We start from the raw sequence: 25,509 nt of genomic DNA, 5'->3' as shown, positions 1-25,509 counted from the left end.
TTATAATGACTTATTATGATTTGAACACATCAAAAGATTCCAAACAGGTTTATCGGAGCAGATACAGTTTAATTTTAATACTTGGATGTTGTGTTATATCGGCGAGGCAGCAACAAAAAAGGGAAAAGAACAGCAAGAATCGTTTTATTTAGCATTTTGGATACTTTATGGTCCGAAATATGGAAATTATATATTTTCATTTATTTTTTCCCTGACAGATAGTAGCAATGGTTTACATAACAAGCCACCTTGGAGAAGTTCCTGGGATAATTTAATTTACAGAATTGTAAGGCTAATATTTTAGGGGCTTATTTCTATTCAGTTTAGAGATTTTTTGCATTATTTTCAAGGAGACTCAAATTAGCAGCATTTATCATTTAACCGTGAATTAAGCGACTGATGTCTTATGTAAATTTTAAATCTTGATTATTGAAAATTTCACCACTAATATTCAAGTACTATTTTGACGAAGCAGATATTTTCCGAAAGAATAACTAATTCTTAACCAATACTCTACAAACCCTGTTATCAGTTCCGTAGCCCTGTGGATTGGGGCTTAAAAATACACTCAACGTCTTCCCTACTTGTCATTAAAAGCGACTATAGATAGATAGGGGTAGAAATGTGCAGACCAACAACCTAATTTTGGATTTACTGCTACCGAAACGTCAACAACGCCTCGAATGTGATGAGGAAGCATGGTCTTGACGGCCTTAACGATAATGGTGGGAGGTTTGTGGATTCCTGCAGCTTCCAAAGACTCGTCATTGCTGGCACATTGTTGGAGCACATCATAAGGTTAGTTGGGATTTAACTGACCGACACCGTACGAGCAATCAGATCAGCCACTTTGCGTTCAGCAGTAGATTTTGGAGTTGTCTCCTGGATGTGCGTAATAAGAGAGTTACAATCTGATAGTCGCTTACGTGTTACATACGCCGAGAGGAGGAGAGGACTACGACTGCTTTCTCTGCATCACCCGGTCTGAAAACGTAGGTTATCCAGCTGCTGGCTAAGTTCTTTGTCAAGGATCCAATTCTACTGTGAGGTTAAATCAACAGAATTAATCTTTTTACAAAAGCGTCTCCATGATGATCGCACTCTCATGCCAACGAGATGTTGGGCTCATTACCCAAGTTGAAGTCTTCAGTTCGGTTCCTACTAGATACTCAAATGCCGGCTCGACACGTTCGGCACTTGACGCAAATTTCAAACCTCCACAAACGGAGATGAAACATCGCCATCGACACGTTCGCATTTATGAGAATTTGTTGAGATATGGCAAACTGTGGATCCGGCATAATAGTCTCGATTCTATCGCATTGATGTTGGAACTTCACCAACATACACGATGGGTGTTAACATCACATTTTGCTATTCCGCCATGTTTTTACCTTTGGCATAATGGATAGCTGTGATGAATTTTCTCTTGGGAACAAAAGAAACAGTCGAGCACCAAAGAATCACCTTATCTTCCTGTTAACTTTTTATGGTTAGTTTGGTATATAGCATACATCATATATCAGAAGTTTACGCCCCTGATTCCGCAACTCATGATTCTTGTATGAGGTGTTATATAATATGTTACTCTGATGGTAGTTACTAGCATGTAAAGTATCTATTCCGCTTACTACCCTCTCTCTAAACCAAGCCTTGTTCGAGGTGTACTTTACTGAAAAAACCGTGCTGGGAGCTAAGAGAAGGAAGGAGTTGAGAGGTAGGTCGGTTATATTTAGATATACTTCTTAGGTCACAAAAAAGCAAAGAGACACAGCCACTGTTTAACAAGTGGTAGAGTAAATATTAACGTTTTACCTCGTATGAGGGAGGTGGCTTCCTGTCAATTGAAGCTGTCAAGTAAATTCATGTTTTTTTTTTTTGATTTTCCAGATTGCTTGCTATGGTTTATCAGTTTCTTTCTCTTCAGATGTCTTTCCTTTCATTTAAGCGATTTTTCTATGAAATTGCCCAACTTTATTTACTATTTCTACCTATAAAAGGAAACACTATGGTCTTTGGTCTTCTTCTTGAAAAAGTTATAGGTACATATTTTGCTGGATTATCCTGTTTTCATGCACCAGGGTCGAATTCCGACTGTGTCATGCAGTATTGTAGACTTATGACTGGCTCAGCATTAAATGTAAAGACAGTGAGACTGAAACACAGTCCCATCGTAAAAGAAATGGGAAAATCCATGGGGATCCATGAGGGAGTAGGACGCCTATATTAATCAAATTCATACTATTAACTCTTAGTGTAATGCCGCTGAAAGTGAATATATGAGGAACCTAGACGTTGTTTTATAGGAAACGGTAGATGTACTTCTTTTGGGTAACGTCAGCTGGAAACTACTGTAATGATGCAAATGAACTATGTAAAGGAGTTCCTTGCTTCAAAAACATGGAAATAATCATTCGTGACCAATCTCCTTCCAGTTATCTTAAACTGCTTGAATAGTGAATAGGAGATTGAGATTGAAGTCGCATTTGAATCCGTGGACCCCGCCACCTCATTACAGGATGGACACGTATCTTGAAAAATCCCTATTCTGAACAGATGACCAGCTAATGAATTATGGGCAGTGAGAATGCCTTCAATATACTTCTACATGTCTTCCTGCTTTACGACAGAATAAACTTTGCAGTATGTTTAGTTATGTTTAGTTCTGATAGAAAAAGTTTGATGTATTTAGCAGCATTAAGGTTCGGCCTCCTGCCATTAAGGAGGCTTGCTTACAGTTTTTGATAGCAACATTAGCTAATGCTACTGACAGCCCAAATTCTGGTTCCGGTGCGCTCCAGGGGGAAATTGAACCCTCTTTTACTAAGTATTCAAGATTTTATTCCTTCTACCATAATAACTAGGTACCTAGAGTAGTTGCACCATATTGAATTTAGAAATAAAGTTGAATCGGTTTTTACATTTCACAAGGATCAAAGGACTACTTAACGCCCTCAATTCAGCTCGAATATCTCTACAGATTGCAATGCGCTCGCCCTTCAACCGCTTGTCAATCAGACAATTGCTGCCCCTAGGATCGCATAAACTTCATCTTGAAAGACCGCTGCATATCGTCCCAAAGGAAGAGTTCTGGAGGCCGATTCTCTTCTCTGTTTTTGAGCCGTCGGTAGGGAAGACTTCCGTATGTCCCACCAAGTATTCCTCTGGAGCTACTTTGTTTTCTGTACGTTTCAGGATAACTTCATATCTTCTACCAAACAGATCTACGACGACCCGAAAATCGGAAGGCATTGCAAAAACTGGATTCAATTCAATTCTCCCAATGCGCGCTCCCCCCGCGTCCGTTGTTTCTCCATAGAGCTAATCGATTTAGTCTATGAGTTGCTCTCATTGCAGTGCTCTCTCAAATCTAAGTCCTACAAATTGAATAATGCATTTAGAATCGCTGGTAATACGCAGACATTTATTTGCAGTGTGACTACTTTATAGCGAAAACCCTTTTATTTGACCTTAAACCACCACACTATTCATAAGCGAACATCCGCCTAATGACAGCAACATATATCCACATAACAACCTGAGGCCTAAATCTCCATGTCAAGGAAAAGGTCCGCCTGCACAGCCCATAAGTTGTGAGAGCTCGTTTCATCTTTACCTCTATATGTTTGTTCAAAAGAAGCTTCTTGGCTAGAATAACCCCCAGATATTTCACTTCTTCGGAGGGTTGTACCTCTCATCTGTGGAAGACAAAAACCATTCAGTTTCCTCCTTTTTGTAAATACCATTGTGGTTCTATTTGAATTTACTTAAAGTTCATGCCTGAGGCACCAACTATCTATCAAATTTACGGCGCCTTGTGTATTTCTACACATCATTCCAAGATCTGAACCAACAACTAGTACAGCCACGTCATCCGCATAAACTTGAGCGTACATTGGCATTTTCTGCAGTTCGCATCAACACGTTCCACAGAAGTGGCGATAGTACACACCCTTGGGGGCAGCTTTTCGTGGCTTGCATTGTTAGGTAGCGATGAGCCCCCACTTCAGCAAACAGCAATCTCTACGTTTCATCAAGACCATTCTTTTTGATGGCATCACAGACCTTCTGAAATGTGCACGAACATCTACATCGCGTACTCGCGATCCAGAGTTGCGTCGTCTATATTTGAAAACAAAAGAGTGAAGACCAGACTAACTTTCCGCGCTGGTACGCGTGTTGGTTTTTTTCTAGTGAGTGCGATCAACCAGTACCTCCAGACATTCCAGGGAAAATGATGTTAAGCTAATTTGTTTGAAATACTTTAGGAAAGACCCAGGCCTAGATGAAAAGTAACTTAACCTTCTGCCAAGAGGTAGGCACGTAGCCCAGAACAGGACATCCACGAAAAATATTTTCTTGAAGTCGCTCCAAGTGCTCTATACCTTCCTTTGCTTTGAAGTGTTCAAAGGATAGTATAGAAGCTCTCGTCGTTTCATTGATAACCTCTTCGGCAATGTCCCAATTTCCCTTGCATCACTTTCGCGTTAAAAGATTTGCAGAAACCGCCAATTATCTGCCTTGCTTTCACTTTTGTCACCTTTTCTCCTGGGTGGTGTATTTCCAAAATAGTCTGTCTCAATTCTAGAATTTGTGAGAGTTCCATTCGAATTTCTAGTAGAGTTCAACTTGGCCGACTTATCCCTTGTAAGCATTTTCCACAGCCTAGAAGCCTGTTTCTCCTTCCAGCTACTCACAGTATGCTCTAAAAGAGTCTATTTTCAAACACTTAACGAGCTTCTTATATTCACAGCCTGTGAATCCCGGAAGTTTAACTAGTGTTCATTCTTGCTGCTTTTAGAAGCAGAACTCAGAGACCGTAAAGTCAATTTCCCGAGCCTTCGGAAACGTTTGACCGCCTTGGCCTCAGGAAATCAGACAAACCTCTACAAATCACTCTAAAAGTGTGCGCTTCAGATTTTTTTCTAATTTCCTATGATTCCGTATTTGTATCACAGACTGATCGCCTAGAGTAGTCAGACTAAATTCTTTAATAAGTGACAATGATCTGAGTATGAAACTTCATCTAATGAACTATAATAACTTTGTAGTGCAGAAGGTAGTGAGGCACCCTACGTTCACTGTCATCAACCCAGGGTTCCATTTGCCATGTCAAATATGCTGAGCGTTCACATTCCAACCTATGAAGAGTTCAAGGCCACTTGATTCTGCATACACTACTAGATCCCTTAGTTCGGATGACACAAAAAAAAGTAGGGTAAGTAAGCAGGGGCAGCTATGATGTTTCTCCTCTTGCCATTAACCTGGTATTGTACGTTGTCCGCAAATAAGTCCTGGGAACCTGTTAAAATGAACCCATGGCTCTTGTACCAGGAATATATGAAGGCAATCCTGCAACTTTGTCAGACTTGCTGGTAGTAGATAGGAAGAGGCTTTGGCATGCAGGTTAATTTGACTATTCTTTATGTTTGTAGACATAAGTGTATTCTAATGTGAAAACCGCCGATAGTTGAGAAGTCTGCTGCATCCAATGTGGATCTCACCATTGGTACCAGCTTGTCCTCACCTTCCGTCGAAAGTTCCGCTTTCTTGCGTTCAATTTCTCTGGCTATCACACTTGGTGGTATAGCAACGCCCATGTCCGCATTTCCAAGAAATTTCGCCTTCTTTCGCAGTGCCTCCCGTTGTCGTCAACTTGGACCCTTTCCAAGTTCACAGTGCCCGGACTGTATAGATCTGCTTCCATATAGCAGTATTACACCAGTTGCGTCCACATCATCAACTTTCCTGGTAGAGGTGGAAGAGAAAGTGATGGACGAGCTAGTGTTGTAGTGTAGTTTTCTCCTTCATCTCTTCAATCTCTTAAAAAGGGTGAATGATGCTTGCGGCAACTGACTGCCTTGCATTCTAAATACAAAATTTAGCATGGCCCATAATAGGTGAGTTTCAATTTTATCGATCGCTACATTTACCCACATCACCAGGAGGTGGTAGCACCTGACGAGCAATGCCTGCGATACTGAAGGCAATCAGCAATCTACTTTTTATTCAACCTTGCACTCTTGTCATTTTGTCCGGCTAAACTCCCTTCCGTTGTTGGCTTGTTTTCCAATCTATTGTCATTTTATTGAAGAATTTGATAGTTTTATGACTTTGTCTGATAGTTTTTTATATGGTGCGAATTATTTGAAGCGCATTAGCTCCACTCAATTCGATATCCGTTTGACTGTCATTGGCTATTTTTATGGAGGTTGTTGCCGATACTCCTATTTAAACCAATATAAACCAAGAATAAACAATCTTGAAGTCCTTGAAATTTCATTGGAACTGTCGGAGCCTTTTCTTATGAGATTACATGCTCGTTTCCTCTGAACTTAATTTGAATACTTTTTTTTCGACTTTGTGAACTTCATTCTCGATTTCATGAATACGAAAACGATTCTCCGAAAAACACTATCTACACCCACGTCTGAAGCCTAAGTATCATCACCCCTGAAAGAAACCCCAATCGTTTGATTATTCAACACTAATAAACGACCATTTATACCTCAAGAACAGCCCTGTGTGGAACAAACTGTACGAGTGTATTTGAGTGTTCTAATCCACGATATTTTTGGCATTTGCCAAAGCCAACTAAAACGTGAGTCACTACCACAGCATGGCTTCATCATTGCGAACATCGCCATCATAAACAGGTCTTTAAACAAATGCTTTTAAAAACAATTTCAGTTTTATTTGTTGGATCTGTTCATGCCGTAAAGGTGTCGTATTATTCGTGTGGAAAACATGTATGCGGATAGAGGGTAGCCTAAAATGCGCCTTTGTATTAGTTAGCTCGCCTGATGTTCGAAGAATCTTTTCGCAATGAAGAATTGCTTAAACAAACAATCAAAAATAAAATAAGTCTTACTGGGAAATACGAAAATAAACGAATCGAAATTAACAATTATTTTCTTTAATGACTTTCAACGCCTCCCGTATGTTTGCTGCCTCTGTGCCGGGTGCTATCGGAACAATACCGCGGTGTCTGCTGCTTTTGGTGGACTCTCTGCATGGCTGTGCTGGGGAGTCTACAATGGGCGGTGTTTCGAACTTGAGCCTTTATGACTAACTCTGAAAGCACCAAATGTGCAAACCATTTTTCAACATCGACGCTTTCGAAATTCGCTCTGAGAATGCTCCAAACGGACTCCATTCATCTCACAAGAATAGCATTAATTCGAGGGATAAACATAGCCTGGATCTGAAATTTATCTAACGGAATTCAGGCTAGTCCAACAGACGCTGCAAGCTGCGCAAACATCCCTCGCATAAAAGAACCATTTCTTGGTGGTGTTTATGCGTTTGTGGGGCTATGTGCTTTCGCGCATGAGGAGAACGGAATCTTTTGAACCCATCCCAAATCCACATGTTTGACCCAAATGATCTAATTGTCAGATAAGTCGTTTGGAGGCGATTGAAAACGATATGCATTTTCACTACTTGGAGGAGTACCATAAGAGCTCAAATGGAACTTGCGTGACCTGCATATGCGAGTGATTATGTCGTCAACCGATTGAAACTAAATGTATCAATCAAATAATGAAAATGACTCATAAAAAAACGCAAATTGAATGTTAATGCATATTTTCTTCCACGAATCTAAGGAAAGGGTCTCTTATACCAAAGAGCCAGATATCGAAAGCTATTTATTTGGAAGCCATTGAATGGGCAAATCCATTTGCTTGGAATTTCCTCCTTTTAGATCTGCTCGATGGAGCGTATCTCTTTGTTGACAAAGCTATTTATTGTGTATTTGAATGTGGCGATGATTAGAGCAGAACCACTGAAGGCGATTTCAGACTTATTTCAGTAGTTTAGATTTATATGAAACGACCCGGAACATCCACTTTATGACTACTTCAAAATCAAATGGGGCATGCAACAGGGCTTACATAACTTATGACTCCTCAACCATCGTGAACGTGGGAAATCTTTTGAGAAAATTAAATTATCACTTTTTTTATTATTCTGTTAAGGGAAAGTCGCACCGCGTCCTCGAAGAACTACTTTTACTGGTTATAGTGTACCTATTGATCATAGTATCTCAAGCAGGCCTGTATCCGTCAGCAACTTTAGTTTGTTCCCTACTTCCAGATCTTTCAGTTTTGCATCTGGTATCAAGTGTTCTCCCAGATGCCTCGACCTACTTTGCACAAGTGCCGGACTTTGTTCCAGAACGTGTATAGAGGTTTCGTCATACTCCTCACAAAACTTGCAGGCAGTGTCCCTAGACATCCCTAGCTTACCTAGGTGATAGTTCAGCCGAGGTTCTTTTTAGTGAAGTTTAAGCAATCCTTCATGCGCATGGGTTCGTATCCCCCAATAAGCACCCTGGACAACTCCATCCCTGGTAAGCCCGCCCAGCATAGTTCCCTCAACTGTTCCTCTTCATTTCTTAGAGTCATAGCCATGAAACCGTTTCCGACTCCACAGAAGAATTCTGGCCGTTGTAAAGGCGTCCCTGCTCCCTTCTTGGCTAGTTCGTCCGCTGCCTCGTTGCCTTCCAACCCAACATGGCCTGGAACCCAAAGTATCCAGACCTTGTTGGACGAGCCGAGTGTGTTCAGTCTTCGTCTTAGGCAGCTCCCCGCCTCACTAATACTACCTGCTGTATGTGCAGATGGAGAGGGGTTAATCCCAGAAGGACCTCAAGGGATGCCTTTGGGCATTGCAGTATATATCCAAAGTAGTATCTTCGGGCTACAACCCCATTTTTTTCCTGCCATGGATCTACAAGCCATCAGAGCCCTCGTGGCTTTCCGACAAGTGTTTCCAACATGTGTCTTCCAGGGTAATTTTTGGTATAGCGTAATTTCCAAATGTTTGACCTCTGTTTCTCGTTTCACCTCCATATCATGTAATGTTATGGCTCTCCAGTCAATCGTATGCCTCCTAGTGAATGGTACTATGGTGTTTTTGGCTGGGTTGATCCGCAGCCCCACCTTCCTGTACCAGGCACTAGTAACTCCAGTTTCCATTCTAGGGTATCTTTATATTTGCCCCTACAGATTAAAACAATGTCGTCCGCGTAACCCTGGACTTGTATTCCAGTATTTGTTAACACGTCCTGGAGTTCATCCACTACCATACTCCACATCAGCGGCGATAGTATCCCACTCTGTGGACAGCCTTGAGTGGTGTTCATGACAGTAGAATTTGTACCTGTCGGTACTTCCATTTGCCTGCTTTCTAGCATTTTGCCCAACCAGAATGCCAGGGTGTCTCCCAATCCCTTGCGGCTCAGGGCATCTTGTATCTCTGTGTGCGATATGTTGTCGAATGCTCCTTCGATATCCAAAAACGCGCACAGTGCAATTTCTTTTGTTTCTATGGCATCCCGTAGTACATCTGTCAGCTGATAGAGAGCAGCTTCAGTTGACCATCCTGCCCGTTACCCCCGACCAGAACGTTATAATATAATTGTCTATGACCTTCTCCGCTGTTTTGAGTACGAACGATGTTAGGCAAATTGGTCTGAAAGATTTAGGGTGAAAAGGAACCTTTTACCCGCTTTCGGAATAAAGACCATTTATTTATTTATTTAATGAGGACAATACACAGAAAGCAAATTTCTTATTACATATTGTCCTCAGAGGGAGGAGCAAGTAAATGGCATATTTTACGCTTAAAGCTAGAGAGGGACATGGAGTCAAAGGACCCAAGCTGTAGGGCATTGTAGGACCGGCAAAACCTCGGGATCGGAAAGTGAAACTAAATTTCGAGCTCGGCGAAGGGTACATAAAAAATGTCCGCATTACGTGTGTTATGAGACGAGGCGATACAGAAAGTAATATCCGAGTTGGCGGAGCAGTCCATCAGTGACGGATAATCAACCCGTGGAAGGTTCTTTTTGTAAAAGAGGGTCCGGGTGAATTTGCGTTGTACAGCTTCAAGAGCACGGCCATCACGGATGCAGTAGGGGGACCAGACTACACAGCGATATTCAAAGATATTTCTGACAAGGGAATTGACGAGTGTTATTGATGGCTGCATTGAGGTAAAGTTGGAGGAGGAACGTAGGATAAAACCAGACATTTTGGAAGCTCTATTGATGATGTCAACGAAGTGGGAATTGAAACGAAGTTTATCATAGAATATTACACCCAGGTCTTTGAAGGAGGTCAGTAGTGAAAGGGGTTGTCATTTGTTGACATTCAGTGTTAGCTTGTTGACCGAACACCAACGGGCTAAATTATCAAGGTTGGACTGTAAGAGAGCACAGTCCAACGACGAAACAGAGGCAAACAATTTAAGGTCGTCTGCATAAAGCAAATACGGACAGGTGAGGATGGAGGCGAGGTCATTGATAAAAAACAGGAAGAGTAGGGGGCCAAGTGTAGAGCCTTGGGGAACACCAGAGGAAGGAGAGAAGGAACCGGATGAGTGACCATGGAAAGAAACTTTGCAGGAACGGTATGAGAGATAGGAGGAAAGCCAGGAGATGACTGAGGGAGGGAAGTCTAGCGATGAAAGTTTAAAGAGGAGAATGTGATGGTCAACGGTGTCAAAGACTTTGGAGAAATCAGTATAAATAGCATGTACCTCCTGTCGTGAATTTAACCATTTAGCAACAAAGTTGGTAAAGACCAGAAGGTTTGAAGCCGTTGATCTATGTTTCACGAAACCTTGCTGCTCTTTGACAATGAGGTGGCCGAAGTGCACGATCAACCAGTCGTTGATGAATCTTTCTAGGATTTTGGAGCAAGAGGAGAAAAGAGAAATGGAGCGGTAGTTCACAGCAAGGGAAGGGTCTCCGTTCTTGAGGATAGGAATGATAAGGGCCTCTTTCCAGAGACGGGGAAAGTAGCATTCATCTAGACTTTTGTTGTAGATTATACACAGGGGGAGGGAAATGTGTTTTCTACAGTTAAGGAGGGAAGGGATTAGGAAGCCCATCGGGGCCAGGTCCGACATTGAGGTCAAGGTTACCAATGAGGAACTCAACCAAGGAAGGCGTAAGGAGAGGAATGGCTAGAGATTCGGAGGAGTCTGTAGTTATGCCCGTTTCCATGCCCTTGGTATGTATCCCGGTTCTATGCTCCCCTTACCACCCTCAGAAGCGACTCTAAGATAATTCCTAAGCCTCTCTGGAGGGTAGGAGAAAATTAAATACTAGGATCTCTAATTGATGACATTCAACTTCCAAGCATTCTCGGCCAGTATTTAGTAGTAGCTTCTGCTATCCAACCTTTAAATCAAATTCAAGCATTTTCATACAATCGTTTTTGCATATCTTTTATTTAAGATAAGGAACAAATCCGGCAGAAAGTCATGCGCGAAAAACTGCAGAAATTATCATTTACACACTTAAACAAGCCAAAAGCGGTGAAACAAGACTTTCAAAATCAGTTCCGCAGCCTCGTCTGTGCATAAGATGTGACGTCTCAGTTCAAAATCAACACAAATAATTTTCTTATCTCGCCCGTGATAAGCGGATTCACGTAGATTTAGAGACTCCATTCTTTTCACCTTTTCTGAATCAGTTTCCAGTTTTTTCGCTATCTCAAATGCGCACGAGATATCTGAATCTAATAAATGAATTCCAAATTCTCGGGGTTCTAGCATTCTTGCCATTTGAGAGGTTTGCAATGTGTGCGTGCGCAGTGTTAATAGAAATGTAGATAAGAGCATCCAGTGAAACTAATTAGTGCTACTGAAAGTGAAACCGAAATGGCTGCAATAAAAGCGGTTGCCTACTGGACGCGGAATTCGGAGAATGCACGGCTAATAGGGTCGCAACGACGAGCTTTGTTCTAGGGAAGAATTCTAAATTGAATTCGAAATGGTTAGGGAGATGTTGAGCTGAGCATATGATTCGATTATGAACTTCTGCTGGTAATTAAATCGATTGATTGAGTTAGATTAGCGAGAAGTTGATAATCATCGATAATTAGAGTAATTTATTAACGACTGTGAAGTCGGTTGAGCTTCTTCGTAGTTTGAATCAGCGATGTTGTAATGTTGGTGGTGAAAAATCGGCTTTTAGAAAACATAAGAATATATCTAGTTTAGAATTGTTAGAATTAGGGTTTCCCCTAATTAATTGAGTTTAAAATAAGGAAGTCTTGTCTCTATGTACTTCTACTTAGTTCTTGGTTATATGGGTGTTCCGACAACTTGTGTTCCCCGATTCAGTTGACTAGGCGTCTGTACAGACAGCGAAGATGAGTGGCTCTCAAGGCCCAATTTGAGAGGTAAATATTTAGGAAGGATATGGATGTGCAGATACGACGAACATTCTGTCAAAAGTGTATCTATTTCGTGCTAACAATTTTTCAGAAATATTTTTCTCCGCAATTAACTACGACCCACTTATAAAAAAAAATTAATGGACATGCGTGTCCTCATCCACGATGACGAGCAATTAAAGAGGTGGGAAAAACACTTCACCACGGTCCTTAACCTTATCGCATCCAGTGAACTCCCCTCTTGGGGATGAAATGGCTAGGCACGGTAACATGCGGATACGGACTCTTTCTTCAAGCAGAAGAGAAATCATTTCGACCAGTAATGAGCTCAAACGGAGTAAAGCCACTGGACTTGACGGTCTCCTTGCAGAGTTATTTATCACTGACCCTGCAGTTTCTCCAGATCTACTACTTCCACTCGTACGGAAATGTTGGGAATCCGAGAACTTTCTCAGAGAGCGGAAGAACGAGATGATTGGATGGGTATCTGCGTGCTCCCTGCATTAGCAAAAATAATACACCCAGCGAAAGAATTATATGTGCAAAAATATATTTGGTATGATTTCTTTTTATAATAATTGTTATTATTCATTGAGTACGCAGATAACTTCGTGTATGTGTGTAGTTTCTTAACACAATCGGTTTTTTTTTCATTTTCGCTCTGTTGCGATACCGTTATTTAACAAAAACCTGCGGCGGCGTCTGTCTGTTGAAGGAAATATTTATATGTGCATTTCAATAGCGATAGTGTTTTGAAGCGCGCAGTGTGAAAGTAATTACGTTTTGTGAGTATTTTAATCAGTAAGGAAATTCAAGAAGCAGGTAAATTTATATTTATAGATTAAAATAGTTATTTTTCGAACAGAAAATTTTTTTTTAAAGCACTATGCCACGTGGAACCACTCTGACGGAAAATGAGCGTGGGATCGTAATTGGTCTTCATGAATCTGGTATGAAAATTGGGGAAATTGCTGGAAGAGTTAATCGCCATCGGAATACGATTAGAAACTTTCTGGACGACTCTGAAAATTATGTCAAAATCAAGCGAAGTGGAAGAAAACCCATGGTTTGTGATAGGACCAAACGGGAAATCGGTCGCCTAGCTGTGTTCAAAAACATGAGTGCTGAACAAATTAAAGCAGAACTGGATCTGCAAGTGACTAGGCGTCGTATTCAACAAATCTTACATGAAAGCAGTAACATTCGATATGAAAACCGCAGTGCCAAACCCAGACTCTTCCCTCACCATAGGAAGGCACGTCTCCAGTTCGCTGAAAAATATAAATTTTGGCACGAAGAGTGGCGAAATGTCATCTTCAGCGATGAGAAAAAGTTTAATCTGGATGGACCAGATGGTTCCCAAAAGTATTGGCGAGATTCCAGACAACCACGACAGACGCGCTACTCTCGCAATTTCAGCGGCGGATCTCTGATGGTATGGGCAGGATTCGGGTACCATGGATAGACACCAATTTGCTTTATTTGGCATAAAGTCAACGCGCAGATGTACGTGGAACTTCTTAACGATGTATTGTTAGACTTTGCTGAAGATATTTATGGTGAGTCCTGGACTTTTCAGCAGGACAACGCTTCAATACATTCTGCTAAGTTTACAAAGCAATTCTTTGCTTCCAAAAATGTGCCTTTATTGGGGTGGCCTGCTGTCAGTCCAGACTTAAATCCAGCGGAGAATTTGTGGAGTATTCTTTCTCAGCAAGTCTATAAAAATGGCCGCCAATTTGACACCCTCAAGGACCTCAAAGAAGCTATCAAGGAAGAATGGGCCAAAATTGACGATTCTACGCTCCATTCCTTAATTAATTCTATGCCATTTAGATGAGGTCAAGTGGTTTATAATAATGGAGACCATACTAAATACTAAAATATCAATTCTTGTTTTTATAGCTTATCTTTCTTATTTTTTTTATAATCTAATTTACTTTTGCACATATAAATATTTCCTTCGGAGCTTAATTTTTTCACTTTATATTGACTAAAAGAGCCAACAGAATAAAAAGGGCAATCTATTTTTTGTATTCTTATATTAAACCTGTTTCAATAAAAATATAAACAAAATCAAATAAAACCACTTTTGTTATCAATTTCAAAATAATTGTTTGCACATATAATTATTTCGCTGGGTGTAGCTAAAATAATCCTAGAACACGTCAAAAATATCTCGAAAAGTTAATCGACAGAGGGCGCTCCGAATCCTTGTACACTGACCACATCAACACCCTACGGAACATTTTGAAACAGTGCGCGGAGTTTAGATCTCCTGTTCATTATCGATTTCGAGAAAGTGCTCGATAGCGGAATAGAGAGTGTATCTGGAGTCCTCTAAGCAGGAGAGCATTCCGGAGGAACTAATAGCTATTATCAGGATATATGATGGCGCAAAATGTCACATGTTGCGCCGAGTTAAAACCCCAGAAGATTTTGAGATCCAAAGATAAGCCCGACATGGTTGCATCCTGCCACTAATATCATTTCTTTTTGTTATTGGTGATCTTCTTCATGGTTCGTCCGGAGGACGTGGAGAAATTTAATGCACCATGACATCTTTCCTTAAACACTTCGACTACGATTTGCTATCTCACCGGATCATGGACCTTGGCCAAATGACTCTAGATTTGGAAAGAGAGGCGAGTAGAGTTGGACTGAAACTAAACACCAACAAAACCAAGGTTCTCAGTCTGAAGAGTCTCTCTCCCTATTTGCATTAATGCGCTGAACATCGAAGGAGTCAGTCAATTTATATATCTGGGAATCGTGATTTCTGCCAATGGTGGCATCGAACTGGATTAACAGCGCTAGATCCGCTACCTTTGCCTTGTATAAAATCTGGAAATGCAGTTATCGCAACACCAAGATCAAGCTGGTTTTTCTGTGCTAGTGCTCGTTCTGGGAATATCGGATGGAAAGTGAACACCTGTCTGTGATGTATAACCGGAGTACGGTGGCCTAACACTACTGTAAACGAAGAACTTTGCCGGTCTGATACCCATACGCGATATGATTGGAAGGCGGAAGTGACAGTGAATAGGTCATACATTAAGCAGCGGCAACAATTATATTGTTGGTTATGCCATGCAGTGAAATCCACTCGGTCGAGTCGCTCCAAGGGCATTTGGTGCAGAACAGTGGAAGAATGTGGGCGTCTGGGGAAATGGTGGGGGAGGGGACAGCTGAAGCGCATTAGGCAACCGCAAACGATGGCGTGGTGTGGGGGGGGAAATGAAATGGGCTCTACTGGTTGCAAACAACTATGCGCGGATTTCGTCGTTATTTTTCTTCCCTAGATATGAGAAATTATCAATAGTTGTAAAGTTGTATTCTCATATCTTCTCTATACTATCCTACCTATCAACTGAGAGCAAGTTTATCAGTGGCATTTGGTACCGTTGCTTCTTTCGTATTTGGTGCTGACCTTGCCACTATGTATTTTGACATGCCTTCATTAATGTGCAGCCCAAGATCTGGGGCCACCTGCTCGATCGATGAAAGCAATTTGTATATCTCGAGTTTTTTCCATTATGTCAGTAACGACAACATAGGCCAATAGTTGGGTAAATATCACGGATCACTTTTGTTTTCATGGAAAAATCTGATCTGCTGATTTGCTTCTTTGGTATGGGCCGATGATATTCTGGACGTATGGGACTATCCGGCCTAGCGAAATAGCAGGGAGTGTCTTGTGGATTCGAGATATCCCCCTTTTAAAGTATGGGACAGATACTGCTCCATTGCCGCTAATATTCTAGTTGTTGAGTAATTGATCAAAATACTCGGCTCGATGAGTATTATACTCCAATATGCCCATACGTTCGCAAATCAGAATCGAAGTCTATGGCTTCATACTGTTGATTTGATGGTAAAACTTACGCGCCTGGTGCGGTTGCTCCTTGTATTTCCCAAGTTCACAGGCCTGTTTGTTCTGGCAGGCAAACAATCGTTTACTGAATGACCGCTGTAATATTTGATGTAGCGGCTCTTTTCCAGACAATCAGGCCTTGTCTAGTGCATCTCTTATAATGTTGTCTTATATTGCGACAGGATATCGGTTAGCCGCTTTGTAGCTCCTCCAATCGGTCCAGGCTGAAGCTTCTCACTGAGGTTTTGTGTAAAACAAAACCTTATTAAAATCAGTTTGCTTTTTGCCTGTCTGTCACACGCATTTTTCTCGGAGGCGGTTATAACGACTAACACCAAATTTGGTGGAAAGGTGGAAACTATGAACGCCCACGCATATAGTGAATTACACTATTCTACGTCGAATTTAAGGGGGGTCCCCATACATGCAAAAGGGGGGTGTAATTTTTTTTTCACCAAATATATTCATGTGGGGTATCAAATGAAAGGTCTCGATCATCATCAGCTGGTATTAGTTTTGACATTTGTTGAAAAGGTGGGGAGTGCGGGGATCAAAAGTGATCATTTCATCCTTTGCCCGCTTCCGCGAGAATATCCGGCAGAAACAACCTGATTTATGAATCGGATAAAGCCACAGTTATGATTCGAAGCCAGCGAGACCACAAATACTGTGGGTCAACCATCATATTTGTCCTGACCCCAGTTTTTCCTTAGGGATACGTGTATACTGAGAAATGGATTTTACATTGCATTGCATTGCAAATTACAACATGCATTTTATCTGTTTGGTCACATACAAAGATAGCTAGGACTATGTAGCACAAGGAGCTCTGTAGGCTTAACGGAAACTTCCGGATGGAGCTGAAACATATTGCGAACAAAAGAATCAATATTCCTGGGTGACGAGCTGTCCCCCACATGGAGATCTATAGCAACGGTATTTTTTTACTAGAAACATGGACTCAATCCACACAGTGTAGGACAATTTTCAGCTTTTATGTGGAGATGCGCATAGGCTTTTTCATGACAATACGGCGAATGGGAAAGAGATACATCATAACAACAGATTGTACTATCGACGGTTTTTCGAATGTGGGTGGATGGGATTTTCTTCAAGGGGAAGGCCATCTATCCCACTAACTTTGCGGTCGAGTGTAATGGTACTTGGTACGCTAAATCCGAGAATTATAACATGTTTCATGCAGGATTGGAACCACAATAATGACCGTTGTCGAAATGATATATGATGGGACAAAACATTTCGTACTATATCTAGATGAAATCACGGAGATATTTGAAATTCAAATTGGTGTCCCTCAAAACTTCTTTTTCTGCAGCCTTTGTCCCGTTCACAAGCGGCGTTGGCGCGTCGTGATCGGCTGGGCCATTTTGTTCCATCAAAGGTCTGATCTCCAGCGTATCAAGTCACCGTTGACTTCGATGTTCAGACCAATCTTCGCAAATGAATTCTCGTTAGCGCAAATTACAGACCGTCGTCAAAAATGTAGTATGCAAATTCAACCCGAGACCGTATTTCATAAGGCGATCATTCCTTTTTTGGACAAGTTACTCGAGATATTTTTGCTATTAGATGCTAGGAAAACATCATCTGCATAAAGCAGTGTGTAAGGCGCTGGACGTTGGATGTCCCATGTGACAGTGTCCATATCAGGAACTAGGAGTGGTGAGAGAACCCTTGCTTCATGAGCACCGATAGAGACACGGTGTTCCTCCATGAGTAACGACGCAACGTATATTACATCAGTAGCTTGGCAGTTCTTTCTTGTCAGTCAGATGGTGTTCTACCTTCCTAAATAATCCAATTGAAGAATTCTCTGAGCCACAGTATAAGGTCCTAGCTTCGCTTCTAGAGCTTAGATGTCATGTCGTGTTGCTTTCCCCGATTTCATTCGTTTTATTGTTTCTTCGACTTCAGGGGGGCTGACGAGTGCAATCGCTCCAAATGTCGGCAATACTTGTGGAAGTGAAGAATGAGCAAATTCTTCCGTTGAAATCTGCTTGAAATATTACATTTGTCCATCACGGATTGTCAGTCCGTAGAGGCTTTTCTTTCTTTTCTTTTCATGGACCATCATTTGAACGTCATTCCAGAGCCAAGTATTTCGGTTGATGGACCGTGGTGAGTCTGAGAACTGTATGGGTCGATTTGTGAACCGTGCCTTTAACTTCGATCCACGATTCCTCCACACTCATAATGGTTGGTAATCGCGTAAATGAGATCATTTCTTCTTTCTTCTCATGATATCGACACCATTTAATGCACGCGGGTCAGTGTGTTCCTCACGCTGTCTTATCGATGACATGATTTGCAAGACGACAATCAATGGCCGATGTTGAAGGAAATGGCTTTGTAGCCAGTGGCACTGGTGAAATGTCAGCATTTTATGAGAATATAGTCGATTAGTGTTTTACTATCCCCACTATGAAATGTAGGAAGATGAGACAATCGTTTGATGAACCATGTATTAACAAGTACAATGTCATGGGTTTCCGCAAAATCGGCAATGTTCTCTCCATTCTGATTGCGCGCTCCAAACCCTTTTCCCCATGACAGCTGGCGCCGTCTGCCATTTCACCCACATGACCATTAAGGTCGCCTGCAATGTTGGTATCAGCAGGTACGTTACAAGTATCTCTCAAAACTATTCTGCACCAACCAACCAATTTTGCAAAAAGTTCTAAAACTACCTTCGCTTTGGTAGCCTTTTGTGTGTTATTTTCATATAGCATATTAGTATTCGATTACTTGTATTTTTTCTGTTCGAATGGCTTAGTGAAGGTTGCAGTTGAAGTCTCACTGGTGGCAGTATGATTTATCTTGTGACTGGAAGTCGGACTCAACTGAGTCGAATCAGAGGCTGTTTTAAGGCCCAGATCTAATTTTGGAGAGAATAGTGGGATCCGATTGAGCGCCGATGTTTCGTCAGTGTAGTAGGCGTTGTCTTTATTGTCAGTTTGGTAGATTGGTCGGAGATTTGAAAAAGTTATGAGAACTGGCGAATGATCGGAACATACATCAAAGCAGGCTTGCGCAGATAGTTTCTTTTGATATTTCTCGTTACGCCAAAGTCGATACGATCAGGTATTTTACAGCAATCAGTTGACCAGTGGGTTAGATGACCGCTCGATAGTAAATCGAGTTCACAGTTCATCGATATGGCAGCCTGGAGAGTTTTGCCTCTCTCTCTTCCCAGCTACAATAAATCTTTTACCAAGCGAGTTGAGGAAGCTTACAAACTGTTCTGCAGAGATGGTAAATCTCGGAGGGCAGTATACAGCAGAAATTGTAACCCCATCCCCCCATTTTACTACCCATATAGATGTGGCTTGAATATAGTCCTTAGCAGAGTGTTCCATGATGTAACGTTTTACGTTACGTTTACGTTTTTTCTAGTGAGGATTCCTGAACCTGACCTTTTCCATCAAGATGCTTAGTATCCTAAAATCTGTAGCCGGGTATCATAAAATTATATTTGTTGCTGAGATGAGTCTCCGATATAAGGAGGATGTTGATCCCAAGAAGTACAGCAGCCGTGGATAGGCTAAACATGAACGACAAATGCCTAGGAATACGTGGCGTACAACGTTGGAGGACTGCAAGCTTCTTGTAAAATCGTGGGGCACTTCGCCAGGAACCGACAGTAATAATCTGTAAGTGTGGTTGACGTACTATGCCTCACATAGGCGCTTACGGCAACTATCAATATTGGTTCCGCGCTTAGCGCTGGGTCCACAGTAATTTTAGGCCACTGTCTTGCATTAGTTCGATTTAGGTTCAAAAAGGTTTGTGAACTTAACCTTTCATGGCGGAAGTGTGTTCAGCAGTTCACTTGATTTCACCACACACTGGATAAGTATCGGGTTAACGATTTGTGGTTGGAGGTAATGAATATCTGCTTTTCAAAGATTATGAAAAAAACTGTTACAATTTAAAGATGTGGGTAAAAACCTATGATCCTGACATGTGTAAAATAGGCAGAGTTTGGTCCCAACTATTGTACAATGAAATATTGAATAAATGGGCTGCCTTTAGTGCGCATTTTTATGGCGAACTCGATTTTATTTACGTACAAAGGTTATTTCTTCAACTTATTACGGGTAAGAGGGAAAGGAAGGACAATCCTTTCTACCTATATTTGCCCATGAGTGGTGTCCAAACCTCCGAATTTCAACAATTTTACGCTACAAAGTAGATCGAGTCTGTGTCTGTCTAGTTTTCAGCCCCAGCTGAGGAATGTCCTACATATTCTCTCCCAGACCAAACGAAAGTCAATTTCTTTCCTTTCGAAACTAGTGCTAGACTTTATAGGCCGCAACACACTTTAGATGAATAGTTTTGTAACCACAATCTTAGTCGAAATGTATCAAATTAAAAGATTTCAGATCTGAGATGCATACTAAGCCCTCTTTGACTATGGATCTACCCTTGGCATAACACAGAACTCAATAAACCACTTCACACTGCGAGCCCACAAACCACGGCTTCGTCCTAACGACCGAATGCCTAGAAACCTGTATTTCTAAATTTCCGTTCACAATCAGATTAAATTAGCCGCGACCATTAAATCAAAGCGATACCCACAACCCAAGTGGCTCCGTGGCTTCTTATGACTTCTTACGTATGACAATCACACGTCGCGTTCGCTTAGATTCTGGGCACACAGAGTCGAAAACAATGGCCCAAGGAAATAAAACCTGCACAGCAGGAGGGCTCGAGCCCGAGTTCGAATGTTATGTAAATAAGCGACGTAAGAATCTAATCCAAATTGGAGTAGAGGAGGGAAAACAGGATCTCGGGTCGTTTGAAGTGTTCTTGGAATGCTCATTCTTTGGCGAACTGTTCTTTGTTTTTATTTGGGAACAGACAGGCGGAGACGTAGCCTCGCCGCGCGGCCCACTTGACCTACAGCCAATTCCTAGCTAACCCCTATTAGCCCTCATTCGAAGAGGTCAAAGTGACTGCTAAGACCCTTTTAATTGATCGACTTTCGGTTCAATAGATCCCCCTCGGACGTAATTCCGTGGGTTTACGAAAGTTATTTCCAGCAACCCTCGACGAGCACTTCAGGCTGCACCCTCGAAGTGCTTCATTCCGTTGTGCACGCCGCCATCTCCGCGTACTTCACATTCCTGCGCCGCAATGGGGGTGTCTGCCAGCACAGCCGTGATATCACGGACGCAAGGGAGCACCCAAGAGGACTCCTCTGCTTTTCGTCAAGACGACCAGACGCGACTTTTTCAGCGATTCTGAATTCTACACGGAAAGCATGGCTGGCGGCACAGTCAAGTGAGCGGAGCATGCGCCCATTTGGCAAGTGAAATCGAGATCATATCTTCGGGAGGCGCTGCGACGCAGAGCGGCGGCGAAAGACTTCAGCATCTTTCGGGTCTGAATGGAAGTTGGTGTTTCGAAAGGGGGAAAATTGGGAAAAAATCGGATTTTCCTCAGATTTACAGAGTTTTCGGGCTGGGCCAGGGAGTGGACGAAATGCGACTGCTCTAAGCTCCGCGAGTTGAATGACCGTTTGGATGCTGGGAGCAGCCAGGGCCCGCGATGCGCCCCTAGGGAGCGGCCTTCGGGAAAAGCAGATAACGACACTCACCTTCTTCCAAAAGACGTTCCACGTGATTGAAGACATTGGGGAAGGCGGCGAGCTGCTTCCTATCCTTAAGTAGCTGCGCCAGGTAGTCGGCTATACTCTGTGTGTTCTGCTGCGCGTTATTATTGTCACATGTACTCATTTTGCGTTTGTTATTTGTTCCGGATCAGCGGGAAATGCAATTGTGCCAGTTAGCGTACTTGGGAGGAAGCGACTCCGCACCTGAGATCACTGCCCGCGACGTCTCACTTAAGCCGTACAACTGAAAATCAGGTAAACAATTCGAGCTGCACGTTCTCTCGATTCGATCGGAATTCCGCACAAATAACTGGTGAACGATTGCGATGACGACCGGCCGAAGAAATGTGTCTTGATCTCGAGATCGCGGTGAAAAGAAAACAAGAAAACTCTGAGACACGACCAGCGAACGCCAATAAAAAACTTGAATTTCTCGTTGACTTTGTGGGGATCGATTGGATTTTAGGGCGACAGAGTTCCCGCGGCTGGACGGTATCCTGCGAGCGGGCGGCGGAGGACGGGGCGCACAATGTGGCAAAATCACGAAATAGTTAGCGACACGGATCCGGAGAGTAACCTCATCACAATCATCACAAACCGTGGCCAGGCGGTGATTTCTTTGGCGAGTTTTCACGTTTTCCGTTCAAGGGAAAGCGGGCGCGAGCAGAGTTGCGCGACACAATCTGGGCTCGTGGTGCTTTCCGTGGTCTTTACTGTTTTACTTCGCTGCCAGCCCTTTATCTGGGTTCAGTCCGCAATCAGCGCGATCTGCACGGGACGGGCAAGTTTGACGTCTAAGTAGGCGGGTTGCAAGTTCGGCGAAGATCAAAGGCCGGGGACGTTTCGAAGAATCCTCTCGGCGGCGACTCTCAAACTCAATTCAACACCAAGCGATCGGACTGCGAGCAAACAAGAACGAATCTACACTATCTCCGCGCGAACCATTTAAACCGAATGCCAGCTAGAATTCAACTAAAAAATTTCTTGGGATCCACGAAAAAAGAAAATACCCGCGAAAGAGATAAGTCTAAAACGTGCGTGACGCATTCTCCCTCTTCTGGCGCACGGCGTTCCGCGCGAGAGGCGAGACAGCAGCTGGTTCAGGTGCGGATCCGTCATCTGTTGCATGCGCACGCCGCCTAAGTGCGGTCTATTCTTCCCGCTCTTGCGCCAGTCGCAAACAAGTCTCCGCCAAGATGGCTGACCTGTGTTTGCTCATTTGGCCGCGGGCGTGTGTAGTGGTAGGAATGCGACACTGTCGCCGTCGCGTCGTCAACAGCCGAGCGAGGAACGAACCGGTCACAGAACGCGATCGTGTCGATCCACTTCTCCATTCCTCATCGTTCCACTCCCGTTTCAATGCGTTCACTCGCGCTGTGTTGGTGCGCTGGCGATGTGTGCGCGCGAGATTTTCCTCCTCGTCTATAAATAAATTCGTCGTGTGTGGGTGCTTGGGTGGAAGGTGTCTCGTTTCAGCGACCGCTGAGTGAAGCGAGGCTGAGTCAACCGTGGGCACGCGGTTTCTGGTCCAAGGGGCGGGTGCGGCGAGGAGGCTGCGACTTGACTTGTTGCACCCAAGATCTGGACCCAAGGGAGCGAAGGGCCGCAGACCCACGACCATTCTACGAGTGAAGGGATGGAATTTCTGCCGTGAAGCAAGCCAGGGGCGGCGGTGAAACTTGTGCCGTGGGGTGCTGTCAGTGGATGGTTGGCGAAAATGAAAAGATGCCTACAGTGAGTCCAAGTTAAAATGGGACAAATAAATTTGGGAGAAAAACAAATATAATGGATAAATTAATGTTTTTTAATTACATCCGTTTCACAAAGATGGAATTGTCTAAATTTTGACTAAAGTCATAACACAGTAAAACCTCTCTAAGTTGAATTCTCGAGTTATGGAGATTTCGACGTAGGGGGTAATTCTAATGCTAAAAAATTTGTTCCCCATTTGTTTTCTTTTACCGTATTTTGGTAAACCACCCGCATATGCCATTTACTTCGAATTTGTTCTAGAATCTGGTTGATAATTTCGGCACGTATAAATGCAAAATACTTACAAGTGCAAGTGAAATTTTAGGCGGATTAAGGGCACGTCGTGTGTTTAGATAAGATTAAATGCAAACTCAAGTTACTTCGTGGAGCAAACGATAGCAATCTCATGCTTTACGCATGTATACACATTTTTAAGGTTTTGTGTAAAACATACATGCAAAACGGGGGATTAAATTTTTTTTTTTCATCAAATATAATAATCTGAGGTCTCGATTAGTACTTTCCGAGGCCGGTGTTAGTTTTGACATTCATTGGAAAGATGGGGAGTGAGGGGGTCGAAAGTGATCATTAAAGCAATGGTCAGCTGACCTATTCTCAGAAACTACAAACCGCAAAATCTGGAACAAATCAAGAGGCTGCCACTATATATGGCCGATATCTGTTTAAATAAAGTTAATAACAGTATATTATTATAATTTAATTAGTTGCTGGCAGGAAAATCCCCCTTATGTTCATTCTAGCACCATACGAACCAAGTAGGGTATAACATAGAGCATGATCCTACCAAGTTTGGTGGAAATCGCACTATTACTAACAAAGTTATAATAGGTCAAAATTGTCGCTTATTTGCAAATTTAACACTTTGAATGTCAATATCACCAAAAAGTGAATATTCTCACATAATATATGCATATATTACGTACTAACGGGACAAATGCACAAACAAATGTCTTTATAAAAGAAATACACAATATCTTGCAATGAGTTAGACGGGTAGAATGATCAGATCGATTATCCTAAGTGGCCGATAACGACCTAGAAGGCAGAGCTATAACAGAAACCTAAACAAATTGGCTACGTTGACCGTAAAGGTCCGCCCGCAAAGATTGAAGCTCCATCAAAGTGCTCGGTCGACACGTTCTTCCACGCCTCTGTGCTAGCCAGGCTCGCGAATGTGGGGGCGTCCTTTGAGCGCTTTGATCCCTCACGCTTCATTACTATTATACCAAAAATTAACGTGTCTATTCCGGTGCGTGGGTCCGCACCGGATTTCAAAATAGACAAGGCTAGGGAATTCGCGATGGCCTATCGAATAGCAACCAGAACGCGAAATTGGAAAATAAAAAAAAGGCTCGACCGCGCGCGTGGAGCCGTAAGTCTCCAGACCTGAGTGCCGCGATCAAGGAGGGGGAGATCCACGACGGAAGGAGGGGGAGATCCACGACGGATCACAACCCCGATTATTGCCTCTTCCGACTCAGATCTTGAATGAGGCGCGGCCCCTGAGGCTCCCACCCTTCCTTGACATCCTCAGGCCAGTTTGCCATTTTTGAGGATGTCCCTTTCGATACAGGTTCTGCGGGAGCAAGGAGGAAAAGAGAGCGAGGAAGTCCTCAAATTACGCTAGAATTATTCACAAATCATAATATATTAAAGAAAAAAAAACAAATTATAAATATATAATACTGAAAATAAAGAAAAAAAATTAACTTAAGTTAAAGAAATACAAATAAAAAAAAAACTAAAAGAAAAAAAAACAAAGAAAATTTTTAAAAAAACGAAAAAAAACTTACTTAAGCCGTCACTCCGAGCTCGAAGGATGCTGCTGTATTAATACGAAATTCATTAAAGAAGGATATGTTAGAATCTGAACATCCTAAAAATAAAAATTTTAATTGAATCGTTCTTTTTTATTGTGTCCTTTCTCCCTGTTCCAATTCTCTTTCCCCTTCATTTGCCCTTCCAAATCCGCTTGGCGAGGAGTTGTTGGTAATGATGGTGATGTAACATTTCCACGAATGTTGTAATTTTTG

General features: G+C 42.4%; 1 protein-coding gene across 5 annotated transcripts in view; it reads right to left on the bottom strand.

Moving 5' to 3' along the window:
• The window catches only part of LOC119651414 (protein held out wings), a 228,914-nt gene extending 206,040 nt beyond the window's left edge, over positions 1-22,874 (bottom strand). For 3 of the 5 annotated variants that reach the window (XR_005249458.1, XR_005249457.1, XM_038055008.1), the window contains exon 1: positions 21,689-22,868. Coding sequence is in view for 1 of the 5 variants with exons in the window: in XM_038055008.1 (XP_037910936.1) it covers positions 21,689-21,827 (139 nt within the window). In the remaining 4 variants the exon portion in view is untranslated. Of the gene's footprint in view, positions 1-21,688 lie in introns of all 5 variants that reach the window. The other 2 variants (XR_005249459.1, XR_005249460.1) reach the window with 2 other exon arrangements.
• Positions 22,875-25,509: the final 2,635 nt, after the last annotated feature.

This window comes from Hermetia illucens, chromosome 3, assembly GCF_905115235.1.
Source record: "Hermetia illucens chromosome 3, iHerIll2.2.curated.20191125, whole genome shotgun sequence".
Lineage (NCBI taxonomy): Eukaryota > Metazoa > Arthropoda > Insecta > Diptera > Stratiomyidae > Hermetia > Hermetia illucens.
This window is presented reverse-complemented; position numbering and strand designations above follow the sequence as displayed.